Below are 26112 nucleotides of genomic sequence, written 5' to 3'. Positions count from 1 at the left end.
CAAGGAATCAGTACTTTGGCCTTAATGTTTTGAAAATACTTTACACATTGAAAACAAAGGGGTGGTTTTCTGTCTTTTTACAGATAGATTGGAGAAAAATATTCAAAATGATGCAATTGAGAAAGACAAAAAGTACAACCTGAACAAAGCACCATCGGCAAGAAAATACACAAACATGCAAAAAACCATAGAGGCCATTAACAATTGTGGGGTGAGCTTAAGTGTGTGGGACAAGCGAAACGCTGATGGGACGCCAAGTGGATTGTACGATTGGACAAGCATGGTTGGGAATGAAAAGAAAAAAGTGCTCCGAAGCCTGCCTGAGAAATTCCCACAGATCCTTGATCCAGAACATTGCAACACAATTTCCAAAATATTGAAGGTATTTTGTTTTGTTTTTTACAGCTAATAACAGTGACATTTTCTCTGGTCTGGCACAGTGACATCATACTGAAGAACCTTAGCTTGTCTCTGAAAAATATTGTTAATTTTTTTTATAGGGCTTTGACAATCTATACCAAACATTATCAGCTTGAAAGCCATGTTAAACTCGCATAGATTCCTTCTTTGGGGATGTAAGTTGAATTTTCTTCTCATTAATTGTAACTCCTTTCAAGTAATTGCTACCATAGTTATGGTTTTAATTTACAGTACAATTCCTACAAGTTTGTTCAGAAACTAATTTCTTTTTACTTTATTCTAAACAGGCAACAGAGTGGATAAAATTGTATCTATCGCTCGGTGGAGATGTCATTGGATATGAAAATGCTTCTGTCACCCCATACTTTCACATATTAACCTACCACCTAACCCGATTCATCAGAGATGAGACTGCATTTAAATCATTCACAGGTCAAGGAGTAAAAGAAATTAATGACACTGTACGATCCATATATCACAACAAATGCAACAAGCATGATGCATGCAAAGAGGCAATTCTAGCTCTGAAGAGAATTGATCACCTTCAAGGTTTTGAAAGGCAACCACACCAGTATACAAAAAAAATGATGAGTACTGGGAAGCTGACATCTTTGAACAACGAAGAAAGAGACCTCGACTGTGTGTTGCCTCAACAGAAGATGAGCCACAGATTAATGAGAGCGATGTGGACACAATGACCATCCACGAAATAAAAGCCACACTCAAAGAAATGGGAATTACTACCAAATGTAGAAGAGAAGGCAAGCTAAGGGAAATTCTCAGGAAAGCTATTTCTGACAATGCAAATTGTGTTAACTGATTTTAGATGTCAAATATTTGGTTTAGTTATATAAACCCCCCCCCCCCCCATAAACTCTAGAAATTCAAGAAAATATTTGGTTTAGTTATATAAACACCCCATAAACTCTAGAAATACAAGGAAATATTTGGTTTAGTTATATAAACCCCCCCCCCCCCCCCCATAAACTCTAGAAATTCCAGGGTGGTTAATGAAACTCTTATTACTGCCTCTCCAATTGGCTTCTCATAATGAGAGACTGGAAATTTATCAGCTTCAATTTTAATTCACACAAATATTTTAGTGAGACCCAAGGTGTGGATAAACTACAGAATGCAGAGCCACTCATTTGCATTCAATCAAATAACAGGTTGCATGCACCAGCATAAGAACAAAAGTGGCCCTGCATTCTGTAATTGATTAGTATTACAATTTAGTAGAATCACATGCTTTCTTGCAAGTGTATTATCACTTTTTCAACTGGTGCTTGTGGTGCTTGCTTCAGTATTCCATTTTCTTTAATGTATTGTACTGGAGTTCATCTTAAAAGAGGTTTCATCTTTAAAGGGAAATCCACAGCTTTACCCTGTCCATGGAGATCAAGGTAATACCACCAGCTCTCAGGAAGGGTAGTAAAACGGAGGAAGTCTTCTTCATTGTAAAGTTTGTATCCGGGGTCAAAAAATTTCCCTTGCTTTTTCTGGCGGTGTCATACAGAACAACAGACGATATTTCATTTACATCCTTGTAATTTAGAAGCGAACGCTTTCTCTTCGAGCCTACGGCCGCCATTTTGTTTTGGAAGATTACCACTGATATGCACCCTCTCTAAAAATGTCCCAGATTTCTGGGCATGATTACCTGAATAAGTGGTTAGGTTTCATGTTGTTATTGACTAATTTTAGAGCAAACATGTAAGATTAACCAACTAGTTTACTATAGTTCAACTAGTAAAATCATCTTTCTTTTTCTGTAATGTAAATACCGATTAAAATCCAATAGGCTGACAGTATTTGTATGAAATGGCTTATTGCCTTTCCCCTAAAATGAAGGAATAAACAGAAAATGTTTGGGTTTAATGACTTGAAGGAAAACTTCTGGTGTGCTGTTTGTACAGCTGTTCACTCTCCTTGCTCTTTACAAACAAAATATATCCTATCAACACACATTTCTTTCCAGTCAGACAAATAAATGCAAAAATCACACCATTTTTGAGCCGGTAAGAGCCAGCTGCCCCTGTACTTGGGCATAATACCCACATGAGTGTTCTTTTTTGAGGTAAAATTTCCCTCCAATTTTCTCAAGATAAAAGTTTGGGTCAGATGCTGCTTCCTTTTTCCCCCCTCTTTTAAAGGGGGCCCTTTTTTATTTTAAAATAAAAAAATTAAAATGAGGTACTTTTTTTTTTAAAAAAAAAATAAAAAAGAAAAAAAATAAAAGGACGGAGAAAAAATGGTAAAAAAGATTCGTTAAGCCCCCAAATTTGTCGCTTCAAGGAAATCCAAGTGAAAATTGGAGAAGATGGGTCCAACGATTTGACCTTTATCTGACAGCGTCTGGCAAAATAAAAGAAGACGAGAAAGTTCAGTGCGCAATCCTGCTTCAGGTGATCGGTGAAAAAGCGCTGGAACTTTATAATACCTTCATGTTTGCTGCTGGTGAGGACCCAAACAAGATTTCTGATCTTAAGAAGAAGTTTGAGGAGTATGTCAACCCGAGAAAGAACACTGTGTTCGAAAGATATCGATTTTGGGAATGTAAACAGCAAGAAGGCGAGAGACAATTGATCACTTATCGCCGAGCTGAAAACACGTGCAAAGTCCTGTGAATTTGGCGATCAGCATGATCTTATGATCCGCGACCGAATTGTGTGGGGTGTAGAGGGAAAAAAAAGGGGGGGGAAAAAAAAAAAAAAAAAAAGGGGGGGGAGAAAAAAAAAAAAAAAAAAAAAGAGATGAAAAAGTCTATTGGGGGGGAAAAAAAAAAAAAAAAGGGGCCAAAACCCCCCGTCAAAATAACCTCAAATTCGAAGGGGGGCACTAACATCTACCAAAAAATGTCCTGCGTTTGGAAAGATTTTTCTCGTCTGTAAAGGAAAAGATCACTTCGCCAGAGTTTGTCCGCAAATGAAATTTCCCATACACGTAGTCACTCAGAGCGATCAAGGCGCCATTGGTGGAGTTGAATTAGAAGTTCAATCAGATAATGCATATCAAGAATTATTTATCGGAACAGTAACTAGTGCACCGCCTGTCGAAGACTCGGCTTGGTTTACGAATTTACGTGTCGGCGGAACACCGATTAAATTCAAACTGTACACAGGAGCCGAAGCAAATGTGTTGCCACTCAGTGTGTACTTGAAACTCAGAGATAAGTCACCCCTTTCGGAAACCAGCGTCATTCTCTCATCTTATGGAGGCTTCAAGGTTAAACCTGAAGGAACACTAAACTAACACTGTGAAGCTCGTGGAATGAAAGAAAACCTGTCGCCGATTTGTCGCCGCTGTTGAGTCACCACCGATTTTGGGACTTTCAGCGTGCCAAAAATTAAATTTGGTCAAAAGAGTAAAGTGTTGCCCAGGCCCCACTCACAAAGTAAGAAATTTTGGATGAGTTTCCTGACGTCTTTACTGGACTGGGCTGTATGGAAGGTAGTTATCACATTGAATTGGATGAAACAGTTGAGCCTGTCATTCACCCACCATGGCGAGTGCCATATAGTCTGCTTGAGAAGCTGAAAGAAAAACTCCAGGAGCTAGAAGAGAAGATATTATTCAGAAAGTAGACAGACCCACTCCGTGGGTTAACAGTCTCGTCATTGTAGAGAAACGTGGCAATTTGCCGAGAGCACCACAGGATTCCACCTGCAGAAGATATAGCAAGTCGTCTAAGTGGCAAGAAAGTTTTCTCCATAGTGGATGAAAAGGATGGCTTCTGGCAAGTGTGTCTAGATGATGAAAGTTCTCACCTCTGCACGTTCAACACTCCGTATGGCCGTTATCGTTTTAAAAGAATGCCATTTGGGATAAGTTCAGCACCAGAGGTCTTTCAGAAAAAGAATGCATACATTTTGGAGACATTGATGGTGTGGAAGTCATATTTGATGACATAATTATCGCTGCTTAAGATGAGTTTGAGCATGATGTAATAATCATACACCACTTTCATAATGGCAGCCAATTTATTTATTCTTTTATATGTATGTTAATTAGCCCTACTGGCCTTGTTTTAGAGTAAAAATTCTTTTGAATTTTTCACATGCTGACGAGGCCAGTAGGGCTAATTAATTGGCCGCCATTATGAAAGTGGTGTATGAGAAAGCTTTTGCTAAGGGCACGAGAAGCGAAAGTTAAGTTCAATCCAGCAAAGCTCCAGTACAAAGTCAGTGAAGTCAAGTACATGGGGAACATTGTGTCTGAATCAGGATTGAAGCCAGATGTTGAGAAAGTGCGAGCCATAATTCAAATGCCATTTCCCCAGTACAGAGAAGAGCTGCGGAGATTCTTGGGAATGGTGAACTATTTTTCTCAGTTTATTTCCAATCAGTCAGAAGCTACTGCCCCCTTGCAAAGCCTGTTGAAGAAAGATGTAGTTTGGATCTGGTCACATGAGCACACACAGGCAGTGGAGCATCTAAAGGAGATCCTGTCAAGTCAGCCTATTTTAAAGTTCTTTGATCCTTCCAAGCCAGTCAATTTGTAAGTGGATGCCCCTAAGTCAGGTCTAGGAGCATACATTCTCCAGGATGGCCACCCAATGGCCTACGCATCAAGATCTCTCATCCAAGCAGAAGTAAACTACGCCCAAATAGAGAAAGAACTTCTTGCAGTGGTATTTGGCTGCTAGAGATTCAATCATCATGTTTACGGTAGACCAGTACATGTTATGTCAGACCATAAACCACTGGTATCAATCACAAAGAAGCCACTGGTTAATTCTTCTTCAAGGCTTCAACGCCTGCTTCTGAGACTTCAGAAGTATGAAGTCAACAACTCTTATGTTCCAGGCAAATACATGTATGTAGCAGATACACTCTCAAGAGCCTTTCTGAATGAGCAGCCTACAGATGATGATTTGAACGATGACATGGAGGTGATGGTCCATAGCCTCATTATAAATCTTCCCATGACCCAGGAGAAATTGGCGCAAATGAAGTCTGCAACAGCACAAGATGAAGACCTTCAGAAATTATGTAAAGTTGTTAAGAATGGTTGGCCGTCCCACAGAAGCCAATTGCCTGCATCCGTCGCCCATTACTGAAGTCTTCGTAGTGAAATTCATGAAGTAGAAGGACTGTTGTTCCTTGGCCAGAGGCTCATAATCCAACAAGATATGAGACAAGATGTCCTGAATTGTATCCATGATAGTCACCTTGGTATTGAAAAGTGTAAGTCCAGGGCCATAGCTGTAGTCTATTGGCCAGGCATGTCTACTGCAATTGAGAGACTGGTGGCTAAATGCCCAGTATGTCTCAAGTATCAAAGAGAGAACCAGAACGAGCCTCTCCTGTCTCATGAAGTCCCCCAGAGACCATGGCAGAAGCTTGGTGCAGACATATTGCCCAGTATGTCTCAAGTATCAAAGAGAGAACCAGAACGAGCCTCTCCTGCCTCATGAAGTCCCCCCAGAGACCATCGCAGAAGCTTGGTGCAGACATATTTGAACTGAACACTAACTCTTATTTAGTTGTGGTTGACTACTACTCTAAATATCCTGAACTTTGTCTTATGAAAGACAAGACAGCTAGCTCTGTTATAACAAGCATGAAATCAATCTATGCCAGACATGGTATTCCAGATGAGGTTGTTGCCGACAACATGCCCTTCTCAAGCAAGGCTTTTCCGTAATTTTGCAAGTGAGTGGGGATTTGAAATCGCCACATCAACATTGATTGATGGGCCAGGCGTGCCTGTAGTAGCCGAACCGCCAGTTGCCATCCCACCACCTGATGCTGCCACGCCCTCCCTAAACTCATCCAGCCATTGCAGTCCTCAACATACACAGCGTACTTCCAGCGGCCGGACTGTCAGATTACCAGCAAGATTCAGAGAAGACTATGTTATGAATTGAACTGTCCACACTCAGTAACCAGACATTGAATCAGACTGTTTTTGATTTTATTGACTGTGTTAGCCTTTGCATTTGCTTACTACTAGGCTGTATTATTGTTTGTTATGGGCAAGTTACAGTTAAAAGTGACAACAGTGTGGAACAGACATTTCTAGTAATTTTCTGTGGATTGTTGTCACACAACTTGTTGATCTACTTTGTTTTTCTTTTGTTTTCTTTTTTGTTTTCGGTTTTGTTTATTTTTTTATTTTATTGGAAAGGAAGATGTCATGTTTAAGCTTGCATAAATTCGAATACATTGTGTTGTACGTGACCAGTTGTGCTGTTGAATAAAGAATTCAAGATGTCGCTGTGTGCATCCGAGTCTTAGTGACAAACATTACAGGCACTTGATCTCAAATAAACCATATTTAGTATCAGTGGTTGGATCAAAAACTTTTCCATCAGGGCTTGCTCCAACATAAGGAAAAGTCGGATGTACAGATAGACCTGCATCAAAAACATCTGTCAGTTTCTGCGCGGGCATAATGAGTACCCATTACAGGTAAAGGGCAGATAGAAACAGCTCTTCGAATATGCCAGGATTGGGGAAGACTTGTACAAGTTGCATCACTAGGGATTTCCTTTATATTTAAACATGAATAGTCATTCAGCTGGAAAATTAATGCAAATATGTGATTGCAGTGTCCACCACTTCCCCCTTTGCAGGAACAGTGTGCTTTCGAAACTTTGGCTCTGCCATCGTTCTCCCTGAATATTGCAGATAAATAATGCGGCTCTTCACTCTTTCTTAGAGATCTATAACAGCGCACTTTAACAAAAAAATCACCCGATTCCTCGCAAGCATAAATGTCATAAACATACCCTTCTCAAAAGAACTTGTAGCTTTTTTCGCCAGCATTCTTTTTGCCTCCTTGTTCTAGCCACAAAGAACACGTTATTGGGCTAAACTGAGGAAAGTTCCTCATAGATTTTGACCATTTTTGATGTTGTTTCGTGAAGAAACAGCTACAGCAACGCACATGATTTGCACAACAATCACAAGCGGAAGCCATTTTGAAAGCAAACTAAAGGAGAGCCTCGTTTTCAGGCAATGTAAACACCCAATTCAAATCACGTAATGTGTTAGCCAAATTTGTCTACCTTAAATCGCTGAAGGTGAAGAAGACCAGAACATAATTGTTATAGCGCCTGAGATGACCGAAGACGTTGCCAGCAAATTAGAGGTAATACACGTCAAATTGAATAACACTGAAGTGTTGGCAAAGAACGTAGAGACTAACCTCGCTGGCCTTGAAAAGAGAATGACGAAGTTGGAAGAAGCTGAGGTATCGACAAAATGTGACATCTAAGCCGTTAACAAAAGAATTGACATGTTGGAGGAGAAGCTAACTAATTCTCCAACTGTACCAGCAATTAAAGATCAAATGGACAAATTCAGCAGCCAATTACTTTGACTCAGGAAAAAACAGGAAGAATAAGCTGCACTTCTAGAACAGCTAAAAACGAAAGATTTATACTTGGAGGCATACTCGCGTCGCGAGACTATCAAGTTCATAAACATTCCCGAAGAAGATGAAAGAGAAGACACCGAAGAAATTATTCGCCGCTTCCTTGAATGGGAGCTCGGTTTCATGGAAGCAGGAACAGTTGAAATACAGAGAGTTCATCGTGTCAGAAAGAATACCAGTGAAAGCACAAGGCCGAGAGCAATCCTTGCTAAATTCTTTAGAGCCAAGGATTGTGACAAGATTCTCTCTTGGGTGTTCGCCTTTGTGACAACGATTTTCAGAAGTACAGAGATTTACCAAGGGTGATCGTCACGAGGAGAAAAGCACAGATCCTTATTTACATATTATACAGATTCTTAGTTTAGTTCGCTTGATTAAAGTGCATAAATGTTTCTTACAAATTTTTTAACAAGACATAAATTACATTTGTTGTTAATGTTATTATAAGGTCTACACTGCTTAATATTTTTCCACTTGATAGTGAAAGGCATGTTGGTGTCTTGGAGTGTCCAAATGTTTTTACACAGTACAGTCTTGTTGCTCTTGCTTCTTTTTTCCAAACTACACACCATGTGGATTAGCATTTAAATAAAATAACCTATGTCAAAAAATCGCACAGCAGTGAAATATAAAAAATCTAAATTCGAAGTTCAATATTAAAACAGCTAAAAGACGTGAAGGAATTACAAGATGATGGCGTTCTCTCCCAAGACGAATTCCTGAGCCAAAGAGAAAAGCTATTAACAGAGCTGAACGAACTCTGATTTATTGTCACTGGAAAATGTCAAATGAATGTGTTTCATTAAAAATATTCCACTTGCTGAATATAGTGTCTGGCTTCTTCGTCTGTAACTTGAAGAAATGCCTCTTCAACCATCAATTCAGGATCACAGCAAAATTGCCACGCTGCATCATTTTCTCTAATTCAATTTTTGCTTGTGTGAAAAGGTCTTTTAATGGCATAAAACCGGGGCTGAATGGTGGCAAGATGATAATCATAGCTCCAGTCGTGTGAATATTGTCCATACGTGCCTGCGAGTGGTGAATTGCCGCATTATCTACACTTTAAAACATGGGGCTTGGTAACCGGATGATGGTGGACGGTCACGTCGATAAGAGCTCCTAAAACGTAGCCGACTATTTTGGCTCTTGCAACAAATTAGATGTCCAAACAGACTTGTCCTTCACAAAACATGTCGATGCCATTTCCTGTTATGAGGAAAAAAAACCTAGAAACAAGCTCAAAGATCCTTTTCATACAGTCCACCAACGACCGACCCAGAGGAAGCTAAGATGGCGGCAGAGCTAAAATAACAAAGAACACGAGGTTGGAAAAGAACGACAAGACTCCCAAGATGACGTCCTTACACAAATCTTTGATTCAATTAAAAACTTAGGAGACAGAATGGAAATCAGAGTATAGCAACTTCAGTCGGACATGGACTGCTTTCAGCAAGAAATAAAGAGGAATGTAGAAGACCAGCACAACCAATTTCTTGTACAAAGTCTTCAATGCTACGAGGTGGCCCATAGTCACAACATAGCGGATGTCTTCGAAGTTAATTCCCATTCCAAGGGCATTTGTTGCAAAAACGACTCTAGATGTTCCAGATGGAGCATAAAGTGAATTTGCAATTCTTCCTTTATGCTTGTCAAAAGTATTGTGATGAAACATTCCGATTAACATGTTGTGTGTCTTGCTTAACTCACCAACATGCATTTTCTTTAATTTCGGTTTTTGAAAAACTGAACAACTGACGGCATTCCTTTGTTGTTCAACAATATACCAATGTTCTTGGGCAGGTCTGTTTTTCAGCCAGCAATTTTAAATTAGCAAAGCAAATAAATATTATAAAAAAAAATAAAAATTATACTAGTGAGTTTTTCAACAAAGAAGGCTAATTAGTGCCTCGCGTCAAGATAAACTGATATCTTTCTCTTTGTTCCTAAGGCAATAAATTAAACTATTAACAAAAGGAGTAAACAACATTAACATTAAACAATCAAATAACCAGTATTTTTTGATCCTCCTTGAGTAAGTGACTACTTATAAAGGGCCACCCAAGAACTTTTTTCATTTGCCTACCAGTATCTGCAAAAATTTATGGCGCTGGTCTTCCTACCCGAAGGTGAAATCCAACCAATGTTCGAGCAGTTGCGAGTTCAAGCCACTACAGACACGCTGAAGTTCGTCAACTATGTGTCAGAAACATGGATAAACAACACCACCTGGTCTCCCTCTTCTTGGAGTGTTAATATGCTTGTTGCTTGTTGTTCCACACACACACAGAGTCTGTATACGGTTAAAATGCATTTTAGAACAACCCGATTGTCACATGATTTAAAAAACAAGTACAAAATTTTGTCGCTGAAAAAAAAAGACAGGGTTATTCTCTATTTCCCACAATAATAGATCAATGAGTGATACGAAAGAACTAAGATGCCCGTGCTTGCGATTGATCTAATAAACGCCCACTCTCAATAAAAGGAGATAGTGGCAATAAGGACCGAGAGAAATCCAGAAACATCAAACTTATTACTGCCACATCGACACAGGGGAGGGATCAAGTACTACCAAATGGCCTTATGAATTGTTACCACCATCATGTTGTGTCATTCTCGCAGGCCAGAAGCTATACAGCAAAATAAAGGACTTCTATCAATTACTTTATGAAGAGGAGCTTCAGTTTGTGAATGCAAAAATAGATAAGTTCGCTCGCTGTGCCATCAATGGCACCATGTTTAATTCTGATTTTAATTGACCATTCCAGCCATATTATGGTATTTGGGGGAATAAAAGAGTCATATGCTAGGTTTTATGGATCTGTTTGTTTTTATTTTAAGCTCTGCGTGGTGCTGCAACACTGGACGAAAATTGCAAATGATAGAAACATAGAATGCATCAATCAAGAACCATATGGTCCTTCACATTCCTGCCATTTTTGCTATGGTCATGCTCCTGAATTCTGATGTTTCTCTTACAAACGAATGAATTCTGTGGTTGTGAACACCTGGACAAGAAACAAAACAGTGAAAGAAGAGATGATAGAGAAATTTTTATTTTGCCATAAAATCAATCACCAAATGTAGAAAACGTCAATCCATTTGAATCGTTGAAAGGGCAAATTGACAACAGCCTTTAGAACCATGTCCATGGCACAGATTTGAAGTTGTAGACTACCAACAAAAGGAGATAGTGGCAACTAAGACTTTGACAAATCCAAAAAAACATCAGACTTCTTAAGTTATTACTGCAGCATCGATGCAGGTGAGGACCAAAGTACTACAAACTGGCCTTTTGAATTGTTACCACCATCCCATTGTGGCATTCTTGCAGACCAGAAGCGATACGGCAAAATAAAGAAATACTGTCAATTACTTTGTGAAGAGAAGCTTCAGTTTGTGAATGCAAGAATGCAAGAATAGATAAGTTCGCTCGCTGTTCCATCAATGGCAGCATACATGTATTTTTAAATCGAGTTGACCGTACCAGCAACATTATGGCATTTGGGGGAATAGAAAGTCATGCTAAGTTTTATGGATCTGTTTGTTTTTATTTTATAGTGCGGATGCTGCTGCAACACTGGATCAAAACTTCAAATGAAAGAAACATGTTTGGCCCGTATTAATTGGTTTTGCTTCTCTAATAAATATCATGCAAACCACAAATTGTCTGGGCTGCCTTTGGTTATCTCCAGTAGATATAGGACAGGCCACTAGTTAGAGGTCAGACGGCTTGTGTGTAGAGTTGCATTGGCACCTTTTGGTAAAAGCATGCTTCTGGTTAATGATCTTCCACTTTAGTGGCAAACAGGAGCTTCAGAAATAAACGGTTGATGCTCTCAATCTTTCAAAAATCATACAAGTGTTTCAAGGACTTGAGGAAGAATGAAAAAAACTTGAGGAAGAAGAAACTCTGTTCCCCCTGAAGTGGATGAAGGCAAGCCAAACAAACAGCAGGGAAGACCACCGCAAAAAAGGCGCAGATTGTTGTTTGATTATTTCAAGCGAAGGAATAGTTCCAACGCTATGGGATGCAATTTATGATATTAAAACCAAGAAGTTTCGGAACTCTGTAGGTTTTAATATTTCGGTCTTTAGTGTTTATGTAAGTGATGGATATGAAGACTACAGTCACATGGTTTCGGGGTATATGTTGAAAGTGGGAGTGCAGCTGACTTCCTCAAACAAGTTCCCCCTGAAGTGGATAAAGGCAAGCTGCAATACTACATGCAGCTAAATTTGTATATGGAGGCATTTACAACAACAACAACAGGATTGGCCTTCTATAGATCCCCTTGGGGAGAAAGTAGAGGGATATCTTAGCGGGAAGCAAGAAAACCAGGAATAAGATTTTAGATTTAGATTATTAAGGGACAGTTCATTTTTTATGGGGTAGGGGGGCTGGTGGGATTTGAAAGATAGTGACTGTTATAGTAATGCCCCCCTTATTCATTGGAAATTTTTACCTGGCCTCCCCTCAAAATCCAATTTTTTTATGACCCCCCCTAAAAAAAACAAGTGAAATTAAAATTATCAAGCCTTTTGACTAAAGAGTGTATCAGTTGTTCAGTCATAATAATGCTGACATTGCGTTGACTGTTTATTGTGGACACTGTTTGTTAGTATGGGTTGACTGCATTAGTAACCAATAAGCTGTTGAGTTCATAACAAAGTAGGGGATCCGGGGGCATGCTCCCCCAGGAAAATTCGAATTTTCAGAACCTCAGGAATGTTATTTTGGGCATTCTGGCAGATTTTAAACTATTTGAGTTACTGAACATATTTTTTTGCCTGCCCCCCCCCCCCCCTAATGTGTTCTATCCATTCATAAATCATGTTTTCTTGTCACTCGCTACTTCCTGGTACTGGCATCTCATCTACATGTATGTTTCTATGTTTTAGATCAAGCTTATTTTTACATGAGCCTACGGCTGGTGAGATTGGGAAACCACTCCCCATGCTATCAACCTAGAAAAATTCTTTATTTTCATCTATGAAAAAAGAGGAACGGAAACATGAGACAAGGAAAGCCAGACTTTCTATTGTAACACCAGAGCCTTCTGTTACTGAAGAGGCAGTGGCAGTTAGAGTACTTCATCCACTAGCAGGGCTGCAGACCAGACGGTTTCTTCATCCATGTTATGTGTCCTTGGGCAGGCTCACTCTCCAATGAACCAGAAGACTGTGGAATCCCAGTGGGGCTGTACTCCTCCCAGGCGGCATGCTGACGACAAATTCCGTTACACATGGCTTTGATCGAGTGTGTGTTTATTCATTCGCCTTCTCAAACATTTCAAGGTTTTGTAGTGGAAAACAATACATTACCGGTATTTTTAAAGTAAATAACAACGAACTCACTGTCTAAAGCTAATCAACAAGCCTTGGTTTTGAAATGTTTTACTTAGGAAAGTTATGTGCCATTTTTGTTCTAAGAATGTAAATGCAATCTACCGGTTGCAGTAAAATAAAGTTTTTCCATTTTATTTTTTGATGGGCATGCTACCATAAATTTGGCATAATGCAACTTTTCATAATTTTTTTCAGAGGATTTCAAACTGGAAATTTATGTTGGTTTATTCAAAAGTAACGCATCTATTATGGCAATTTACATTCTACTGGCCATAAATTGTCTGTAATCTTAACAAAGGGAGTTTTTGGGTGTGTTGTAACATCATGACACTTGTTTTTTTATCACCCCTTCGCTTTTTATGCACAATGTATATTTTTTTTTTCATTTAGCTTCGACACAAAATTCTAGCTTCGCTTTCCCATGTATTGAATAAACAAAGGTTACAAGCAAACAATAAACCAAGCTTTTTATGGTTATGACACAACACTCCTTACCATGCAGTGTAACCTGCGATCAGGCGTTCTTTTTTCTTTTTACGAAAGCGAGAGGGAAAAAAGAACGCCTGATACATTTATTTAACCGGCCGCCTGCCGCCCCCTAATTTAAATAAACTAATGTGTCGTCGAACAGTCAAACCACTCTTTGTAGTTGGCGGCAAATTCGAGACTCGGATTTCCACAAGGCATGAAAAACGTCTGGAGAAAAATTGTACATATGAACAGCCTGTATTTAAACTTCGCTGTGTTGAGATAAAAATGCTTTTAGTAGCAAGGTGAGATGGCGCTTGCGAACATATATTTATCAGTTGTACTGGATGCCGTCCCTTTATTTCAGCTTTCACACACAAAAAAGGAATTCACCAACAAGAGCTGTTTTACGGCAGATAGGATCGGTCGCTTTTGTAAACATTCCAACATCTCTGGAATATTGTTTTCGAAGAACAACAAAAACATCTTCACGGAACCAAAATTATTACGCATTGTCGCTCACTCTATTTCTTCTGCATTCAGAGAGTTACACTTGAAATCTGTTAGGGCTTTAGCTAACGTAGAAAAGAACTCGTCCTCGCAGTAAACGTGACTCGTCTTTGCCATTACCAGCTTCTGACCGGAAGTCTCGTTGAAATACGACAACCAATCAGTCCACACCGCTCCATTGAGTATTGTTTCTCGACCAATCAGACAAAAAACCAGAATCTGTTTTTTTTACATGACTTTCGACAAGCAAATGTATCATGCCCTCCTTCCCCCGCAGCAGTAGTAGGGAGGGAGGGTATGATTTCAGGTTACATGCAGTGTTGCATGAAAACCCTTGAGCTGTACGTGAGACTAAATTATAATGGAATGAATTTAGACTAATAAATATTAGAAGCCAGCCTCCCTGCCTACCCCCCCCCCCCCAACCAAACATTACACATTTCATTTTAACAAAGTTTGGGTTTAGCAACCTTTCTTGAACATATTCCACCTCTTGTGACACCCTTAAAACCCTGTTAGCCTGAACAATCAAGGGAAACCAATTACTAATAAATGCGTGGTTTAAATTAGCATGGTCTAACCAGTGGTGGATCTAGGGAAGGGGTCCGGGCCCCACTTTATTAATTATTTTCAAGAGCAGGCCTCCTCTAATTCTTGGGAGTCTTGATGATTCTCACCCTCTTCCTCCCCCCCCCCCCCTTACCATATCTGAAGTTCTGGATCCACCACTACCAACTGAAATTGTTTACATTTTATATTTTTATTCCAAGGTGCTGTACGATGTGTTTTCCAATCCCAATTCAAGAGTTGATGTTGGTACCATGTGCAGTAATATGAATGTCATCAACCAAGTAAATGCAAAAACAAATGTTCTCGGCAACCTCAATTACTGTTAAAATTATGTCAAGCTTGAGACAGATGCCGTTATTGCTGCTGCCACCACAAAGCACTTTAGAATGGCAAACCTCAATGAACTGTTGAGAACTTTGTACCTCTTTCGGTTATGCAAGGAAGTACGAGCACACAAAGAAATTGGCTGCAAGGACAAGTTAGAGAGATTTTGAAGAAAACTGTTCTGGATGAGCAAAAGCAATTTCATAAAACTGTACAGGATGAGCTCATTGAAATGAAATGGCCAAAGGGATATTATTGCAGGGTCTGCGACAAAGAATACAAGTATGCCAAAGCCAAAGCATCCATTCATTCATTTAGCAGCCAATCTCCAGAACAGACAAGTGAGACTGTCGAGCCTCCAGAAACCAAACTCACTGATGCCCGATACAATTATGCCTGCTCTAGTCTGAACTGTGGCATGCTTATTTTCAATTTCGACAATGCATTTAAAGAGGGAGATGGCGAAAGGATTCTGAGATGCTGGAAGTTTATGCTGCTAATCTTCAGAGCATTCTAACACACAAAGTATGCTTTTGCTGCATTACAGTTGTTTTTCTTCACTGCATGCATCTTATCGGAGAGGCTTTCTCACTTCTTAATTTGCAATAGAACTGTTAACAACAAGGGAGAAAAAGGCCAAAACATTACTAAAACAATATTTTAAAAGAGATGTTGAAGTGTCTTGGTGTGAACGTAACAGAGAAATCAGCAAAACGATGTAGCATGGAAATGCTGCACAATATAGATGTTGAACTAGGTAACAAAGAGCCTTCTGGTCACCACACCAAGGCCAATCATGACCAAGACTTTGAGGCACTTATTAAATAGCTAAACGAAAGAGGCAACTTAAATGCATCAAAAACAAATTTATTATCTGGTCGATACTGGAAAATGCAAAGAGGGGGTTCGAGTAAAATTAAGAACAGCTTGAATCGTTTATAGCTACATTGTTTTCATTGAATGCAGCTTAATAAATTTGTTGCTGTCTGCAAAATGCTTGAAAGTTTAAAGAAGCTAATCCGTCACTGATCTTCAAAAAATTTACTCCTTGAAAAACCCGTCTCTTTATATACTTAAGTAGATTTTTAGTGCAGCAACTTCACTGAAAAAGTTCGACAGGAGAGTAAGCCTGTATACTACCGGGCAAGGAATTTAAAACATCCAACGTTGTTGATGGAAGACTGACTTATCCTCTCATGAACACAATAATTTATTCTTTGAACCAAATAAATGTTACCTTGAATGTCACACACAAGTCTGGTGTCGTGGTCTTTCTTTCCCGATACAGTATTGGTCCACTTAAGAGGAAGTAAATTATTGCCATGAACTATGCACTTCATTTGAATCCCGAAATGTTCTTGAGGGCTCCATATTAGCACCTTCGCAAGTAAAAACTCGCATTTTGATGATGCATCAACTGGATATGGAGGATGTATAACTGGATGAGAACTTGAAATCTTAAGGTTTCCATTGGAATTCTTCAGTAAGTTTGTTGATGTAGCACTCGACTTTGTCTGCATCATTAAGTAGGATTCCAAATGAATGGTGCACCAACACGGTAAAGAAGATGAATAAATGCATCCAGTTGTAGTGGTTAATACTCCTAAACGGTTGGTGAAGGTTAACAACGAATGCAAGCACATTTTCCCTGCAGGGTGAGATAATGATGACCTTGAATGACACTCGAGCCGAAAACGGAATGGGTCAGTAATTTTACAGTAGTTTTTATCATGCAATGCCGATTGAGCAACAACCAATGGCATGGATATCACAAGACATCGGCCAAGCCAATAAAAATCACAATTGATTTTAACAACTGTATTTCACCATACTTGTGTAATATAACATAGCCTATAGACACAAGGATCCCATTATAACTCCAGCAATCGTACAAGCAGTGTCTTTTCAAGTTGAAGTAACGATGGCGCAACTTGACGAAGATATGAATGGCTCTCTACTAAAAGAAGAAAGCAATTTGGCTAACGCTGAGTCTACTCCCAGCTCACGTAAAGACTCCAAAAAGCTGACAGAAAAGGATGGAGAGATTGGATTTCATAAGAACGGCATTTTCTACCCAATGACCAATTTTGCTTTGGATTGCGTTGGCTATGTTGTTAACCACTTAGATAGTACGAGTGCAAGTGGCTTTCTTTTCCTGGTCATTTTTTCATAATTGCATGGTCCGAACAGTGAAACTACTGAGCTCTCTTTTACTTTTTATATTAATATTATTATATAGGTTCACAAGTTAAGGTATACGAAAGGGCATGGAAATCTGTCATTTAGTTTTTTCAAAGGCCTTTAATATTAAAATATTTTTGAACAGATGCAATTTATGGCTGTATTATTTCATTTTTAATTTATTACGCGCTATATGGAAATGACAAGGAAATGTCATGTTCTAGAAGTCTATACCATATATTTTAGCTATATTAAAGGGGTACCTTTTTTCATTAAAAAAATATACAGTGATGAAGGGGTACAATTTCTGTCAAAATGGTATAAACGTGTACCTTAAGCGTTTTTAACGAGTTGGGCCTAAATCGCTAAATTTAGTACTCGCTAAAATTTGTCTCGGTCAAATTTAATATGCATTAAATTAATACTCCCGCCCACCAGAGAAATACATAATTAAATATAGTTCGACTAAATGCACTAGTATATAGACTTGGGGTTGGGGAAATTTTGGCCAAGGAAATTTAACGTAGCGTTATTAAGCCATGGCTTTAGCAGATACAAAGACACTTATCCAACATTGTTTTCTTTTGTAGTTTCTGAACATGAATTGTAAATGAGTTTTTGTATGACAGAAACTGACCACTTCCTCTTTTACTATATGAATTCTTGAAAAGCTTGGGATGAAACAGCAGTATTTTCCTGTTTTAAAGGATTGGATGGTCAAAGCTGTAATTCCAAACCACAAACAGATAATGGGGTTTGGGAAAGAAACAGCTGTGATTGCCGATACTAATAAGCCCACAAATCATGTTCATGATGAGAAGGACACAGAGGACCTTCTAAACAGCATTGTTTCAAAGGCAGCTGAAAATCCTCCAGAGGTAATAGAATTGTTTAAGGGATGTTAATTAAAAGTCTGAACAAAAATATCTGTATCCCACTAGTACTAAAGTCATGAAATCATGAAAAGCCTTTGCAAACCAACATTTATTGTTTACCCATAACCTTATATATTAATTACTTGCTTTTATCCATGAGCTATACACATTATTATCTGTGATAATTTCGAGTTTATATGCCATTATTTTTATCTCAGGACCTCCCTGAAAAACCACACTAGTGAGTGGAGCCTCCTGTTAAAATATCATTATTATTATTATTATTATTATTATTATTATTATTATTATTATTATTATTATTATAATGACTGTATAATTTTCAAACTTCAATTTATCAAAATATTTTCTAATATTTTTTCTTATTCTGTGTTGTTGCCCTTTAAAAATTTGCATGGTCTGATGCTAGTAGCAGGACTGCCAAATTAAAATAACGCATGTTTGGTAATATAAATTGAAAACTGCCTTGTTTTTTTATAAATATATGTTTAATGAAAAAAATTTGAGTAATTTAAAATTGCATTTATTTAACAGTGATTGAATACAAAGTTGGCTGTAATGTAACTCAATAACTAAATCCATATGAAACATTCTCATCAGTTACAATCGTATTTGGGGTATGCGTAAATTGGGATAAGAATGAACTTAATTCAGTTCTATTTTTTTGTAGATTAAAATGTTCTTCAAGCACAAATTTGTTGCCAGGAAGTGTGCATGCGGCATGGCATTGGGATTTAAAATAGCACCAATGCTGAGTTTTATAGGTGTGGTGGATGTAGAAACAAAAGGAGATGTCCTAAGGAGTTTTATTAAATGCAAAGGAATTGGTTGCAATGGTGTAAAATTTAGATTTGTGTGGGATGACCCTTAGCACCATGGCACCCACATAAGGAGAAGTGCCTTGCCGACAGATTTATTGGCAAAGCTGGACAGTGGTAGGTACCTGTCTACTGACAGAAAAGCATATAATAGAAATTGTCTACCTTTTGTTGTAGCTAGTAATTGATATTGTGAAATACCAATTCATGTCAATCATTTTCATCCTATGTTATAATTTAACAGTGCATACAATTGACTATAACACTGTGCATGTACATTTTATCTGCAGCCTTTATGCCGAAACCAGATGACCCTGTATCCCTGTACATAAAACAGATATAATAAATTAATTGATTAAATTATTGTGTTCAAAAATCATATTACATTAAAGTTATAATTACCTTCAAGGTGGCCTGCATTGATTCTACAATTGCTCTTTTTAAATAGTGAGTTAATTAGTTAAGATAATTCAGTCATGAAGATATACAATATGTCCATTGCATCTCACGTGAATAGTTTGAAGCTGATGATGAGGAGAAGAAACAAAGAAAAAACCAACAGGGAAAGTGGAGTAGATTAACAATGTAAAGAAGCTGAGAAAAGTGACTCTGAAGATAATGACAATGACAACAATGATTAGAGTTGAATAAATGTTAAAGAGCACTTTGTTTCCATTTTTGTATACCTTAGGCAGATTCTTTTTATGGATTTATGGAGGCATTTTATGGACCAAACAATGGTCATGTATTAGTGTTTAAAACACGGGGGGAAGGTAAAAACACGAAATGGCAAAATGATATTAAAGATCAGAGCCAAATGAAGTTAAATGATATTACCTTTCGACTGAAATTTGCATCTGTTTCCTGATTTATTTTGTTTTCACACATTTTAGCAAGCCTGTCAGGCAATTTAATCGTGGAAGGCTTATCAGTTGAGGTCAATAATTTCAGCAGGACAAGGCAACAAAGCTTGGACAGTACATCAATCCTCACCACACAAGACTGGGCCATGAAGTTCCTACCGCAAAAGTACAGGTAAACACAGGATGATTGGTTTTCTAAAAGAAGGATCTCATGGCACATCAGCGTTGTTGTGCATAGGCATGAAGTCAAGCTGCATCTTGAAAGACTTTCTTATAATTGAACCTCCTGCTCTCACTGTATCTTTTAATTCTCTGTCAAGAAAGTCTATCTAGCATGATCTTGTCATCAGAAAACTTAACATTCCCATTTCAGCAGCCAAAAAAGAAGGTTGCTGCAAAGTTATTCAGTTCATGGGAATCATTCTAGATTCACATAAAACAGAAGCCAGGCCGCCAGGGGACAAGGTTGAGCAGATCAAAACTGCCCTCTGCAACTCGGTAAGTTTTGCCTTATTCCCGTAATTGATGATTGCTTATATCAATGGTAGGGGAGTGAAACACATAAAATAATGAAAAGTTTACACCTTGTGACGTATGTCAACATTTTCCTAAGTGAATTTAATTTTAGTTACATAACCAAAACATATTATGGTTAAAAAAATGTACAGAACATGTATGCAAAGCAGCCTAAATAAAAAAAAACATTATCCATGCATATTTTTCTTCAACCCATATTATTTTCTTGCATAAGACTAGTTAGACTAGATCAATGCTGCCTCCCCTAGGATATGTCTTCTTAAGCAAGGAACCTGATCCGGAGTTAACTACAGTGATACCCAGGCTGATTGGTTTGCCAAAAGAGGATCTCATGGGACATCAATGTTGTTTTGCACAATCATAAAGACAAGCTGCAGCTCAAGTCTATGTACACATACTTGAAAATTGTAACCAAGACAGTGATGTGGTGGTCAACCTAATAAGACACACACTGCAGGACAGAAAGAAAGAGCATCATGAAATACCATCCACCTTTCCCCCACAGGATAATGCAGGTAGTTACCATAGTGTCACCATGTAAGCTGCTTGTCAACGCAGGGAGGAAGTGACTGACATAATAGTTGAGAGAGGGGTTCATACAACAGAAAATAAGCCACCATCAAGGCACATGTTCTGTTCTCCACTACATTTATGAAGGACATGTGGTAAATGCTGATGATCTAAGAAGAGCTATTTCATATCATGTGGTGTCAGAGGTGCATGACTTACTTTGGTTGATTTGAGAAACCAACTTACTTCAATATCATCACCTTTAATCTTTGTCTAGATGCTAACATGTGTTAACCCTGAGGTGAACTACAGTGAAACCCTACCTCTAAAAGATAGAATTTGTTTGACGAGTACGGACTGCTGAGAAAAACCTATAACCTACACTTAAGACTCGAATCTTGTTCTGAAGAGTTTACCGCTGACCACCGGGTCCCAGGACTCAAAGTATATTGAGGACATATTAGTTCCTATACATAACGTACTTACAGGACTCATATATTTTACCGCTGACAATATTATGTAGTCAGCCATGTTGTATTTCTACGAACACTGAAGTTCCCTTACATCGTTGCTGGTTATTTTATGTAAGATTATTCGTCTATGATTTGTGTGTATAGGAATTAGAAGCTTATTGTTTTGTTTATTATCTTATTGTAATAGGACTCGTTCATCGTTGAGATTAAACAAACTGATCATCATCAAGGAGTCCTGTTCTTCATGAACGAGTCATAATTGCATCATGGTGGTTGTGGCATGTTCGGTTCCCGGCTGTGAGTTTAAAACATCGGACGTATCCGAGCCCCTGGCCATTGCCCTTCTGGGAAACCACAGCCTGGCACATCAAAGTTCAGTGGCCCAGTCGACACCACCCGCACTTCAAGGCCCGAAATTAGAGCGCCCAAAGATAAATGTTGGAGTCTCCATTGAAGACTGGAATGTATTTCTACGGCGCTGGGAGGTCTTCCGGAAGGGATCAAACATCAATGAAGCATCTTCCCCGTCGCAGCTTTTCCAATGTGCTGGCGCTGAGCTGGGCGACAGCCTTTTGATGATTAACCCAAACATCGCCTCCGAATCCCTGGAACAACTACTAGCCGCCATGCGATCCTTGGCAGTGATACCAGTCGCAACGTGCATCCTGGGGACCGATTTATTACAGCTAAGACAAGAACGCGACGAGGCCATCCACGCATTCGCAGCCAGGGTACGCAGAAAAGCAGAAACCTGCGCCTTCGCAGCACAGTGTGAAAGTGGAAAAAGTGTGAATTACACAGACCACGCCATCCGCGATGTTTTGCTAAACGGCCTGGCGGATACAGACATCAGACCACACAGATAAACGATATTATTGCTCTTATAGAAGGAAAGGAAATTAGGATAACTTACTTTTTATTCTGCTGTATTTTTTTGGTTACATGCTTTAGTGTTTGTATACGTTGTTTCTTATTTGTGCTTGCAAGTAGTTTAAGACTGCCCTTCCTCAACCTGCAAAGAATGTGCATAGTAGACCCAATGCATGAAAAGATACGGAATTGTATTTAAGTCAAGACACGGAAAGTCCCCATTTTCAACACGCCATACCACTCCACAAACTGCAGACATTTTACCAACCAGTTCACGACTTACAAGTTCCACACAATATTGGAAGATTACCTACTAGTCTATTGGAGAAGAACAGCTTAAAAGGTGTAACTGCTGAGCAGTGGAAACACTATGCAATCATCTATGCTCGCTCTTGCCTGCTGGGTCTGATTAGTCAGCCTGCCTTCATAATGCATGCGAACACTATGTGAAACTATAGACATATCGCCACAGCACTTTTTAACTCAAGACTTGACTGTTCTGGGTTGAAAACTAAGAGAGCACTATGATATGCTCTGCAAACTTTACTCTAGAGAAATGAAATGTATCAATCAATGATATGGTCCTTCCCATTGCTGACATTTGTCGGTGTTCGGCCAACAAAAGCAGATAGTGGCAAGTAAGACTTTGACAAATCCAGAAATATCGGACTTCTTAAGTTATTACTGCCACATCGACTAAGAGGAGGACCCAAGTACTACCAACTGGCCTTTTGAATTATTACCACTATCACGTTGTGGCATTCTCGCAGACCAGAAGCTATGCAGCAAAATAAAGGACTACCGTCAATTACTTTATGAAGAGAAGCTTCAGTTTGTGAATGCAAGAATAGATAATTTTGCTCCCTGGATTTTTAAACATGTTATGTTCACTAAGAATATTTGTTTCCGCTGTTTCAGTGGCATGCCTGCAGTGCATGACCACTATAAACAACATTTACATTTTACATTTTCAACACCAAGCTAAATAAAGAAAAATGTACTGTAAAGATGAACTGTACATGTCCGTTCATGTAAAAGCAAAGCAATGTTTAAAAGATTTGCCTGCATGCCCAGTTATAAGCTGTTATTTGCGTCGTCATGCAACGCTTCTTTTCCTCTTGAATTGGGTGATGTCTTCCAGGTAATAGGCCTTGAAAAGGGTATTTTTCTTTCCTTTTCGTTAAATAGGGTCAGGGTTTAATAACCATAGTGGCACAGCCCTATCCGAAATGCAGCAAGATGTAGATAGACTCATTCAGTTGCACTAGAATTTAGACTTGGGGTTGGGGAAATTTTGGCCTAGAAAATTTAACGTAACGTTATTTAGCCATGGCTTTAGCAGATACAAAGACACATCAAACATTATTCTCTTTTGTAGTTTCTGGACATGAGTTGTAAATGAGTCTGAACACTTCCTCTTTTACTATGTGAATTCTTGAAATGCTTGGGATGAAAGAGGAGTATTTTCCCATTTTAAAGGATTGGATGGTCAAAGCTGTAATTCCAAAGCACAAACAGATAATGGGGTTTGGGAAAGAAACAGCTGTGATTGCCAATACTAATAAGCCCACAAATTATGTTCACAATGAGAAGGACACAGAGGAGCTTCTAAACAGCATTGTTTCAAAGGCAGCTGAAAATCCTCTAGAGGTAAAAGAATTTGTTTAATATTATTTTTAAATTATGCAAAAGAGATGTTAATTAGAACTCTGAACAAAAATGTTTACCCATAACCTTCTATACTTATTACTTGCTTTTATCCCTCAGCTATACACATTATTATGACTGTATAATTTTCAAACTTGAATTTATCAAAATATTTTCTTATATTTTCTAATATTTTTTCTTATTCTGTGTTGTTGCCCTTTAAAATTTGCACAGTCGGATGCTTGTAGCAGGACTGTCAAATTAAAATTACGCATGTTTGGTAATATAAATTGAAAACTGCCTTGGTTTTTTTTATAAATATATGTTTAATGAAAAAAAATTAAGTAATTTAAAATTGCATTTATTTAATAGTGATCGAATACAAAGTTGGCTGTAATGTAACTCAATAACTAAATCCACATGAAACATTCTCATCAGTTACAATCATATTTGGAGTATGCGTAAATTGGCATAAGAATGAACTTAATTCAGTTCTATTTTTCGTAGGCTAAAATGTTCTTCAAGCACAAATTTGTTGTTTGATTTATAGGTGTGGTGGATGTAGAAACAACAGGAGATGTCCTAAGGAGTTTTATTAAATGCAAAGGAATTGGTTGCAATGGTGTACAATTGAGATTTGTGCGGGATGGCCCTCAGCACCATGGCACCCACATAAGGAGAAGTGCCTTGCCGACAGATTTATTGGCAAAGCTAGACAGTGGTAGGTACCTGTCTACTGGCAGAAAAGCATATAATAGAAATTGTCTACCTTTTGTTGTAGCTAGTAATTGATATTGTGAAAAACATCAATTCATGTTAATCATTTTCATTCTATGTTATAATTTAACAGTGCATACAATTGATTATAACACAGTGCATGTACATTTTATCTGCAGCCTTTATGCCGAAACCAGATGACCCTGTATCCCTGTACATAAACTAGATATAATATATTAATTGATTAAATTATTGTGTTCAAAAATCATATTACATTAAAGTTATAATTACCTTCAAGGTGGCCTGCATTGATTCTACAATTGCTCTTTTTAAATAGTGAGTTAATTAGTTAAGATAATTCAGTCATGAAGAGATACAATATGTCCAGTGCATCTCACGTAAATAGTTTGAAGCTGATGATAGTGAGGAGAAACAAAGTGAAACCAACAGGGAAAGTGGAGTAGATTGACAATGTAAAGAAGCTGAGAAAAGTGACTCTGAAGATAATGACAATGACAACAATGATTAGAGTTGAATAAATGTTAAAGAGCACTTTGTTTCCATTTTTGTATACCTTAGGCAGATTCTTTTTATGGATTTATGGAGGCATTTTATGGACCAAACAATGGTCATGTATTGGTGTTTAAAACATGGGGGAAGGTAAAAACACGAAATGGCAAAATGATATTAAAGATCAGAGCCAAATGAAGTTGAATGATATTACCTTTCAACTGAAATTTGCATCTGTTTCCTGATTTATTTTGTGTTCACACATTTATGCAAGCCTGTCAGGCAATTTAATCGTGGAAGGCTTATCAGTTGAGGTCAATAATTTCAGCAGGACAAGGCAACAAAGCTTGGACAGTACATCTATCCTCACCACACAAGACTGGGCCATGAAGTTCCTACCGCAAAAGTACAGGGAAACACAGGACGATTGGTTTGCTAAAAGAAGGATCTCATGGCACATCAGCGTTGTTGTGCAAAGGCATGAAGTCAAGCTGCATCTTGAAAGACTTTCTTATAATTGAACCTCCTGCTCTCACTGTATCTTTTAATTAATTCTCTGTCAAGAAAGTCTATCATTCCCATTTCAGCAGCCAAAAAAGAAGGTTGCTGCAAAGTAATTCAGTTCATGGGAATCATTCTAGATTCACATAAAACAGAAGCAGGTTGAGCGGATCAAAACTGCCCTCTGCAACTCGGTAAGTTTTGCCTTACGGTGATTCCCGTAATTGATGATTGCTTATATCAATCGTAGGGGAGTGGAACACATAAAAGAATGAAAAGTTTACACCTTGTGACGTATGTCCTTATTTTTTCGTATCCCAAAATATTGCTGTTATTTTTTAATATCATTATCCAGACATTTGAGAAGTCGGACCCTTTTCCCTTTAATTATTTAACTTAATGAGTTATCCCTTATACCCAAACAGATTTTGTGTGTCCATATAGTTTGAAGTAGAACCCTTAACCCTTCTATATGATTAACTGACAGTTATGTGTAAATTGCGGTCTTTTCCTACTAGATTCGACAATAGACTGGAACAGTCAAATAATGAAAGATGAAAAAGAACAA

At 38.3% G+C, this 26112-nt stretch overlaps 2 protein-coding genes and 1 pseudogene across 3 annotated transcripts in view; all 3 read left to right on the top strand.

Moving 5' to 3' along the window:
• LOC144648697 (uncharacterized) overlaps nt 1-1339 on the top strand; it is a 2431-nt gene extending 1092 nt beyond the window's left edge. Inside the window, exons 4-6 of one of the 2 annotated variants that reach the window (XM_078508181.1) lie at nt 84-382; nt 501-575; nt 708-1339. In XM_078508181.1, coding sequence (XP_078364307.1) covers nt 84-382; nt 501-536 — 335 coding nt within the window. In that variant the 3' untranslated portion in view covers nt 537-575; nt 708-1339. Of the gene's footprint in view, nt 1-83; nt 383-500; nt 576-707 lie in introns of those variants that run through there. The other variant, XM_078508182.1, reaches the window with a different exon arrangement.
• A 16545-nt stretch (nt 1340-17884) lies between these two features.
• LOC144650157 (uncharacterized) lies at nt 17885-19234 on the top strand. The gene is made up of 3 exons (XM_078509813.1): nt 17885-18083; nt 18769-19033; nt 19207-19234. Exons 1-2 carry the CDS (start codon nt 17919-17921, stop codon nt 18967-18969), a joined length of 366 nt encoding a protein of 121 aa, XP_078365939.1. The 5' UTR covers nt 17885-17918; the 3' UTR covers nt 18970-19033; nt 19207-19234.
• A 2331-nt stretch (nt 19235-21565) lies between these two features.
• Nucleotides 21566-24759, top strand: LOC144648436 (uncharacterized; annotated as a pseudogene).
• The last annotated feature ends 1353 nt before the right edge of the window (nt 24760-26112 follow it).

This window comes from Oculina patagonica, chromosome 4 (genome assembly GCF_052425735.1).
Source record: "Oculina patagonica isolate OP01 chromosome 4, crgOcupat, whole genome shotgun sequence".
NCBI classification, from domain to species: Eukaryota; Metazoa; Cnidaria; class Anthozoa; order Scleractinia; family Oculinidae; genus Oculina; species Oculina patagonica.
The sequence above is the reverse complement of the archived record's forward strand: the minus strand, read 5'-3'. Positions and strand labels throughout refer to the sequence as shown.